The 9,850-nt window shown below is 38.1% G+C and overlaps 1 protein-coding gene across 3 annotated transcripts; it reads right to left on the minus strand.

Annotated features, from left to right (window-relative positions):
* Positions 1 to 370: 370 nt before the first annotated feature.
* On the minus strand, positions 371 to 1,794 carry LOC131695385 (lipase 1-like). Of its 3 annotated transcripts, XM_058983861.1 has the most exons (4): positions 1,615 to 1,794; positions 838 to 1,542; positions 615 to 772; positions 371 to 529 (listed from the first exon to the last, which is right to left on the minus strand). In XM_058983861.1, exons 1-4 carry the CDS (start codon positions 1,729 to 1,731, stop codon positions 451 to 453), a joined length of 1,059 nt encoding a protein of 352 aa, XP_058839844.1. In that variant the 5' UTR covers positions 1,732 to 1,794; the 3' UTR covers positions 371 to 450. The 3 variants fall into 3 exon arrangements, with proteins under 3 accessions (XP_058839844.1, XP_058839843.1, XP_058839842.1); XM_058983860.1 differs by having other exon boundaries at positions 371 to 772; positions 1,618 to 1,794; XM_058983859.1 differs by having other exon boundaries at positions 371 to 772.
* Positions 1,795 to 9,850: the final 8,056 nt, after the last annotated feature.

The raw sequence follows: 9,850 nt of genomic DNA on the forward strand, positions 1-9,850 counted from the left end.
TGGTTGTAAAACTATCATAAAACCTTAATTGTTACTAGGGTTATGCGTGAGCGAGAAAATGTACGATGTATACAGATCGGCGAGTAAATAAATCAGTCTCTTTCTCATTCATTTGAGAACGTTTCCCGAGGATGGACGCTTCCGTATGGAGCACTCATCGATTTTTCGAAATTGACGACAAGGGACGGAATAGATCTTGGATATGTTCGTTGTCTAATTTGGCATTTCACTTTGTTAAAATTTGAAGTGCGACGAGAAACCTGGTTTGAATAGTGAATAGATGAAGAGTCTCGAACCCATTAAAGTTCTCGTGATCAATTTCCGAAAACTTCCAAGAAAACATAAACTTCGTACACAACTCCAATCCGTTTATTAATCTTCCTCAAACAGCTTCCGCCTTTTCCACATTCTTAATAACTTCGTCATAAAGCACTTCCTTTACACTATTAGCTAGAATGAAATCAACATGGCTGAACCGTTTATCCGACACCGGAAAGCTTCCCACGACATTCGGCAGTTCCTGCTCCAGCTGCAGTACATTGAGATAGTTGACCACGTGATCATTGTACCCGAAGTAGGTCCTCACAGGAACCGTGGCCCGGGACAAGTTATACCTGGGAACCTGCACACTTCCATACCGTTGCAAATTAGTACCCGCAACACCGTAATCGAACTGCCGGAAGATACCGTCCCGAATGATCTGCGCATAGTGTTGTACCTGCTTCACAGAAGCACCCGCTGGAAAGTGTCCCAGAAAGATCCTCACCGTTTTCTGTCGATGAACCAAACGAAAAACGAAAACAATCACTTTATTAACAACACCTTAGCTTAACTCACCACATCCAACTGACTCGGATTGGCCCCGACTACATCGTAGATCAACGCCCGGCAGAAAGTTTGTGCCGGTGCCGGACATAGCCACTGGTAGAAAAAGTACTGCTTCTCAAAGTAGGGCAAGAACTCGTACATTTGTACAGAGTTCAACGCATCCGCTAGATGTTGTATTACCGACACCAAAAATTTAACGAAAACACTTAAACTACGATACATGTAGACAGCGGGGGACAGAGCCTGCAGTTCGACAATCTTATCACTGAATCCCGGTCGATCACTTAAAGCTATAAAAATTGTCATTGCTCCCTGCGAAAATCCGACATAGTGAAGCCGGCGAGTTCCCGTATGTTCCAAGACGTAATCCACAAACGCCGGAATATCATAGAAGCCAATCTCGTGGAAGCTAAAGTCCCAGAACTGCAACGAACTGACGCTGTATCGTTCATGACTTCGCGAGTAGCGAGTACCGCGAGCATTTCCCAACCACACATCATAACCACGATCGGCTAGCAGATAGGCTAGACCATGCTTTCGACCGATCGCTACGTAATCGGCGCTACTACTAAACAGTGAATGCATCATGAAAACCGGATGCTTTCTACGTTTTCGTCTTCGGGCCGGAATCCTAAACATCGTCAGTAGATATCCATCTTCCGTTCGGACCAGGTGTTCTTCCACTTCGTAGCCATACTTCCTAATCAGCTGGGGCTAACAAAAAATGGAAACTAACATCAGCACGAGCGAATTCTAGGATAACTCGTTAGTGTATCGTTAACTCACTACCGTCAACAGGCCATCCTCTTCGCCGAGCAGAAACGGAGTCGAACTGTTGCTTGAACCGCCTAGAACGAACGTCACAACTGAACAGAACAACGTCAGATAAATTATAGGTATCATGACAGATCTGAAGACCGAACGACACTAACATCCGCGACTGCCTGATAGTAACAAATATCCGAAGATAAGTTAGTAGCTACTGCCATTCTAGACCCCCTTCCTTTCGATGGTTCACTAAACCTCACCGTAGCACGACCAGATTTCCCACCGTACTGTAAGATGTAATTTTATCGGTTACTAATTGATGCTAACTGCAAAACCTACTGGCACTGGAAATAAAAACCCACTAGAGCTGGACTTTGAACTGCAAGCCCCGTACGGCTTTGTTTGACGGAGTGTTGTGCAATCTAGATTGGTGTCATTATGGCAAACTTGATTTTTGTGGTTTGAATTAAGGACAGTGAGTACTTACCGCGTGGCAAGTCCAGCGGCATATTACTCAACGGGGGGAATTTTAGCGTTGAGTATTTCTTTCATATTGTTGCACCCACTGTCAGCGTCCAGTGTGTGGAGGAGACAGACGGAGAGACCCCAATGAGCTACCGCTTACCTCTAATGATAGGTAATTTGCGGCTCGGTATGGGATTTTTTACAAACTGTGCCCCTTGTCGAATGAAAATTCTGCAGCCCCCCCTTTGAAAGTTTGCAGCGTTCCCGTGCTCTGATTTTAAAGTGAGCATAGAAGCAAAAGCAACAAAGTAACCACCCAAACATAGTAGGCTATGGTAGCAGGGTTGTTTTTTTTTTCAAACTCAATATCATTCCATTGAAATCTCGAAAAACAAAACCATTTTCCGTCTCCGGAACACAATTCTTTCGAACCGAAAGAGAGGCGGTTTTTGGAGTTCGGAGGACAACCTCTATGACAAGAATAAGGTCAGGGTATCCATTTACATTTTATTGCCTTTGATTTGTGACATTTTTCGCACTCTGTTTATTCGGCAGCCAATGCGTTCAAGCGGCAGACAAGGTCAACCGAACAGTTAAAATATCCAAAATTAGGACTGAGATGTTACCTAAAATAGATACAGCATCTTACACATATTGGACGTAAACAACGGCAAAGGCACAGTCGGTGAGTTATCGGTGCATCGCCCTAAACATATCGTTTCGGACTTCAATTTAACGATGGTAGTAAATTCCGCGGTGGCAAAAATAGTTACTCTTCACATGATTTATAGCTGTTCAACGATCGGTTAGTGTATACAATGTATTTTATTAGTGATACAAAAAAACAGGTGCTGTAATTGAAGATCGTAACTTCAGCCTGATCTTACGTGACACAATGGGTGGTAGAGTTATTAATCTTTCGATTCGCTGTCACTGACGATTTTTTATTTGCAATTGGCAATCTTTCACCATCGTATGCATTGGTGACATAATAGCAATCGCAACAATTTAACAACCTTTTTTTGCAATAGTTTGTAACATGTTTTGCGTTTGTCCGATGTATTGTCTACACGAACTATTCAACCATCAGTGTCATTGGGGCACGTTGAAAAAGTGTATAGAAATAAGTGAAAGCTTACTATATGGGATCTGACGTTAGGATTTCTGACATTTAGCTGCTACCCCACAAATGTAAAGTCAGGTCGAAGGAATTTAGTTTATGTAAGGAAGTAAACCGAACTGTCAGAGGACGAATAACTAACGAACAAAAGGAGAATTTGAAGTGAAATTGGAAATAGTAAAGGAGTGATTGTAAATTTAAAGTGTCGCAAAACCGTCTTAAGACCACTCGGGACCCCTGGGTGCTAATGAATGGAGCCCACCCCCCTAATTTTTAACAGGTGTAAAACAGATATAAAATTACATTCGATGAAAATGATAATTTATAAGAAATTATGAATTCCAACACATCATGTTTTAACCCAATATTTCTACAATGAGCAATTGAATAGATAACAAAATATATGGCCCGATTGCTGTTTGACCGAATGTTGTGTGGCCAACTGCCACTGGGTCGAAAGTGCCAATTAGTCTAAAGCCGTTTGGCCGATTGTTGTTAGGCCAAATTTCGTTTGACCCAATTCCGTTCGACCGAAAACGAAAGACGATTGGTAGAAGGCCATTGGGTCGACTCGTTTTGGTGTCAGGTATTCGGTCAACTAGCATTCGGCCAACTGGCACTCGGCCAAACGACCCTTTCGGCCTAACACCTTTTGACCAAATGGCGTGCAGCAAAATGACCCATTCAGTCAAATGACTTTCGGCCAATTGATCTGGAACCAAGTATTTGACTGCCGCAAACCCTTTTGCGTGCATTTCTCTTAAACTAATCCGCAGGATGAACACGTGGTAATCTGATTTTTATAGCTAAAGGGCGTTGTTTGAGAAGGAATAGTGCCTTGTCCAAAATAAAAAAAATGGAGAAATTTGGCCAGTTTGACCTATTTATTCACCATTCGAACTCAGTTATTAAGACTGTAATTCATTATGTGATTGAAGCTGTTTTCGCCCTCTGCTTTACGTTAAGTTGGAGTAGACGTTTGCTACACCATGTGTGGAATAGATTGATTTCGTTTTGGAATGCTTCAGCGTTTTTGACAAGTCCTATTTCCATGAAAAGTTTCATGTCATCTGCATACATAAGCCCTTTCAGATGTTTGAGTATCAAGGTAATGTCATTTACGTACAAAATAAAAAGAGGGCATAAGTGGGAGCTCTGACACACCAGAGGTGACACGAATTTGTTCATAGAGCATATTCTGAAGGTGAACTGTTTGTTCGCTTTTAGTTGAATATGATTCGAGCTATTTCCAGAGTTTATTTTCTATGCCATATTTTTCAATACGGTAGAATGCCTTACTAACAGGGGCGGACCTAGAAAAAATTTCGGAGGGTGTCTGAAATTTTAAGTTTGAAATGTTCATTGTACAATACGTAATACGTAATAACCTCATTTAATGAAAATCAGTTATGGTGGCCGAATTTGGTTTGGTGTGATTTTGTGTTTGGGAAGTATTTAAAAAAAATTCAGCAAGGATAAAATTCTCGGAGGGGGTCCGGAACCCTCGGACCCTCCCCCTGGATTCGCCATGGCTTATTAAAGACTGTGTAGAGGGTTTCCCCATGGTTGTCATTGTACTTACATTGCATTAACAGTAAATGTTATAAATTCTAAAGTGTTTGATGTTGTTGAGCGGCCTAAATCAGAGCCATGCTGATTGCTTGCTGTTTCATTTTTGATTTGCTGAAATATTTTGTCATTTTCTATTTTTTCGAATAATTTCAAAATGCATGAGATAATGGCAATCCCACCATTTAGTATTTTTCCTTCAAACAACAACGTATCGTATCGACCGACGTTTAATCTAACTAGTTCAGATATATGTAGAAAGGGAACTGAGTTATTCAACAAATAATTATGGATAATAATATGCAATACTATTATTACGTTTCTCATACAAGTTAGGTCTTGAACAAATTGTACCGCTCATATTTATAGATTCGAGTAATTTTGATGTTTCACTTTGAACGAAATTTTTCTATTTCATTGCTGAAATTTGTTTCAAATTTCGTTCGCAGTGAAATATGAAATTCTCTCGAATCTATCAATATAAGCGGTACAACTTGTTCAAGACCTTATATGAGAAACTGAATAGAGAACCGCTAGTATTGTATAGTGTGATCCACAATTTTCTGCCTATAGCAGAGCCAAAAGAATACACTTTGTTCTATTTCCGTTTCTGACATCAAAAGCCCCCTCTATAATTAAAATATGGAATTCTGAAAAATATATTCAATTTTTTTTCATGCGAAATAATATGTGTTTCCGCGTTTGATAAACTTGCATATATAGCTATAAACACGATTTAAAACGCAAAACTAACAAAAACAACGCTCTGGTGCAACATTTAAGCAATCGAAAACGTAACAGGCAAGATGCAATACTACGATGGCATCGTTATCAGTCGTTGGGTTTTTTGTTTCAACCAACGAATTTTTGGTACAAATTTCCAAACATTACCGACGGCTTAGAGCACTTTATGTCGCCCAAGTCACTGCCATATTTAACTACGGCATTGATCAGAGTTACGGCATTTCAAGTTATAAGCACGTTTGATTCACTCATGTTTTAATTCTGCAAGAATTCCGAAAAAAAAAATTGAACTACAGACGCCTTGTTAACAACGAATCGAGTATGGGTGTGGTTTGCGCAGTAATTATTTTATCGGCAAGTTTCCAATTTAGTAAAAATCTAAAAACTCTGCCATTTGATTTTGATGATAAATAAGTCGTTGGATGCGAAGCTGAATTTTCTCTTTAAACTTTTATTGATACAAAGACGCTTGATGAAAATGTTGAGCACTTTTCCTACTTTGATGAAAAAATCGTAAAAAAATGTGTTATTTTAACATTGTTGTCCTAAAACAACCTAATATTTTTTAACAAGATACCGTTAGAAAGGTCATTTCTTCTTTTCTCCAGAAAACTCGAAAAATTGAGAATCGGTCGAAAAATTACTGCGTAGAAACATTTTTTTCCCGAAAAATTGTTTTTTTTTGCTATAAATCAAAATCAAGATTTTGATGGTATATTAAATTGATCAAACGTGGTTTTGTGTTGTAGACTTACAACCTTTAACAGATCACTTGAAAAGTATATGAAGTTTTTTTATTTTGTAGCGCCGTGACAGGGGTCATCCATATACCACTTGGACAAGTTGGGGAAGGGTAGGGGTCACAAGAAAGTTCACGCCTTTCCCATGGGTTGTGGGTTGGGTGCATTGGAAATGTCCACGTGGACTTTTCATTTTATACTTTCATCTTTTATAAGAAAATGAAATTAATTTGTATCGTCATTGGTGTGAGAGTTACCTTCATTTTTTCAAGATTTTTAAATGAGCGGCAACTATCATCAAAAAAGCAGAGGAAATCGCGCGAAACAAAATCCAAAAAAAAATTAAATCATTTGATTCAACGTTCTGTGACTTAGTCAAATACCAATAATTTTGGATTTGAAAGCTTGTAGTTCAAATTATGAGTCAATTGTATAGTATTCTATTAATAAAGTTTGGACGATTTTCATTAAGTCCTTCTTCGTCATAGTAGTCTAACATATACAAAAAATTCCTGAAACCCCATTATTATTAAATTACTGAAAAATAGAAAATCCTCGTGGTCATCGTAGGGAAGGCAGTAGGGGTACAGGAATTGTCCACGGTGGGAGTGGATGGGGTAAAATCGAGGGTTTATTGTTCACGTGGTATATGAATGGCCCGTGTCGTCTTTCGTTAAACTATCTTCAATTTTTTTTACAATTGTACCTAGAAGAACAGAAATTTCATTTATTTAGCAGATAACTGGCCTACAATTTTTAAATACACCAAACAAATGCAATTGTATCCGTTTGTAGGTCATCGCTTTGAACTCAAACTACTAAACAATTAAAGTGTTGTCTAGAGTGACAGGAAAAAAATGACCCCTATCGGCCTACACCTGAGTCAATTCCTAGTCCCACCAGGAGTACTTGTTCCAAATTTGAAGCGAATCGGACAAGTCTAGGTACCGGACCAACTTGCCTGAAGTTTGCATGAGATTTTTCGACAATTTACATGGAGAACACCCACTAACTCGCCTTTTTGCCGCTAGGTGGCACTGCATGCATCGTATTATCACTGTAAGTGAAAATAAGAAATATAATTTAATTGTCTACAACTTTGTCGAAGACTGCTAGTAAATCCGACTTTGTTAAAAGAAGTTATTAAACTTTTAACAAAGTGATGTCTGGGTCAGTTTTCCATGGGGCCTAGTAGTGCATAGTTGTGTATCAGTACTCGATTCCCACGAACTAAACATTTTTGTAAAATAACCGTTAGATTTAGCTCAATACTATGTACAGAAGAGTTGTTGTAAATAATACGAGTCATGATTTGGTTAGAAAATTTTAGTTCCACATTGTACCGCATAGAGGGCGCAAACACTAACTTTTCAACGAAAAGATATAGATATTAGGTGTCTTCTACAAAGTTGTAGAGCAAGCATTTTTCAATAATTCTTCGGAACATTTTGATATTCTATCTCTCTTCTATGAAAAGTTAGTGCTGGCGCCCTCTATCCGGTCACAGTTGGAACTAAAATTTTTCAACCAAAACATGACTCGTATTATTTACTACAATTCTTCTGAACATACTATTGAGCTTAATCTAACGGTTATTTCACAAAATGTATAGTTCGTGAGAATCGAGTACTGATACACAACCATGCACAACTAGGCCCCATAGAAAACTGACTCAGACATCACTTTGTTAAAAGTTTAATAACTTCTTTTAACAAAGCCGGATTGACAAGCAGTCTTCGACAAAGTTGCAGATAATTAAATTATCTTTTTTATTTTTACTTACAGTGATAGTACGATGCATACAGGGGCATCTAGCGGCAAAAATGCGAGTTAGTGGGTTTTATCCATGTAAATTGTCGAAGAATCCCATACAAACTTCAGGCACGTTGGTCCGGTAGCTAGACTTGTCCGATTTGCTTCAAATTTGGAACAAGTACTCCTGGTGGGACTAGTAATCGAATAAGGGGTGGGCCGATTGAGTTTCCAAAAATTCATTATTTTTCTGGGCAGTCTAGTGTTGTCGTTCAACGATTTTATTTAAATTTATTGAAAGAAAATAAAATTCTGGAATAAATTGCAACTCTATCTTCTGTATGAATCTAATTTCTGTACCTCTACGTATTTTTTAAAATATTTTGAGGAAATATAAAATATCGTTCTTCTGCAAATTGTAGCCGGCATAATTTTCAATCGATTGGTTTGTAAAAATATATAGATCTTCCTCTTAAATTCGAAGCTATCTGCTAAACAAATAAGTTTTCAGTACTACTACGTAGTTTGATGAAATTTTTTAATGTGTTACAGAGCCTATCGAACATATATAACTTAGAATGACAAAATCTGGGGCTGATAAAATCGGACATTCACTGTGTTTTCAGACTCTACTATCTTGAATTAGTTTCGACTTTGACTAATTTAGTTATAGCTTGGTTTTGTGCATTCTACGCGCAAATGTGGTTGTGAACCATTTTTTTTCTTAGTGGGGAAAATTTGATTTTCACCCAAAAAATTTTCTCCTTGTGGAGAAATGTAGCATAGTGCCTATTATTATTTCAGAATACGATTCACGAGTAGATGATAGAAATCGATGTCGGACTCCACGAATTTTATTTTTTGCAAAATTATGACTGGGTTTAGCTGAATGGAAACATTGAAAGAATTTTTGTACATGATATTAGTCATCTTTTAACTAGCAAATTTAAGTTCCACATTTCACCCCATAGAGGGCGTAAACACTAACTTTTCAACGGAGAGAGATAGATATTAGGTGTCTTCTACAAAGTTGTAGAACTAGCCTTCACAGCAATTTGAGTGCGCATGTTCATATTCTTTCTCTCTTTTTTAAAAGTTAGCATTGGCGCCATCTATCCAGTGAAATATGACACTAAAATTTTTCGGTCAAGAGATTATTCATACCATGTACTAAAATGCTTCAAAACATACTATGTAGTTAAACCCAACCATTATTTCGCAAAAAAAAATGTTCGTGGAAATCGATTACTGATTCATCACCATGTGCTGTTAGGCTCCATGCAAAACTAACTCCGACATCGCTCAATTTAAGGTTTCATAACTTCGCCTAAGGAACTTGGATTGCTTTGCAGTCTTCGACAAAGTTGTTGGCTATTAAATTGTCTGTCTTATTTTCACTTCCAGTGATAAACTGATACATACAGTGCCACCTAGCGGTGAATATACAAATTAGAGCGCTTCCTCCATGCAAATTGTCGAAAAATCTCATTCAAATTTGAACACGTTGGTCCAGTAGCTAGACTTTGATTTGGTTCAAATTTGGAGCAGAAACACCTGGAGATACTAGGAATCTATTGTCGATTGAATTATCAGAAATTCGCTTTTTCTGGACAGTTTAATGAACAGGTATCCTTGAAGCGGGTTATTGTACCAACAGTAAAGCTATCACCTTTCGTCTCCAGGTCTAAAATTATTTGCATATATACATGGCACAAATATACACAATACATGAAAACCGACAAGTTTTTTGCATAAAAACACTGCCGATCAGTAGGAGATAAATTATATACACATACACACACACGTCGCCGGAACGAGTACACTATACCGAGTCGATATTCATACTTCTGTTTATTAACCTACT

Source organism: Topomyia yanbarensis, unplaced genomic scaffold (assembly GCF_030247195.1).
Source record: "Topomyia yanbarensis strain Yona2022 unplaced genomic scaffold, ASM3024719v1 HiC_scaffold_4, whole genome shotgun sequence".
Taxonomy (NCBI): domain Eukaryota; kingdom Metazoa; phylum Arthropoda; class Insecta; order Diptera; family Culicidae; genus Topomyia; species Topomyia yanbarensis.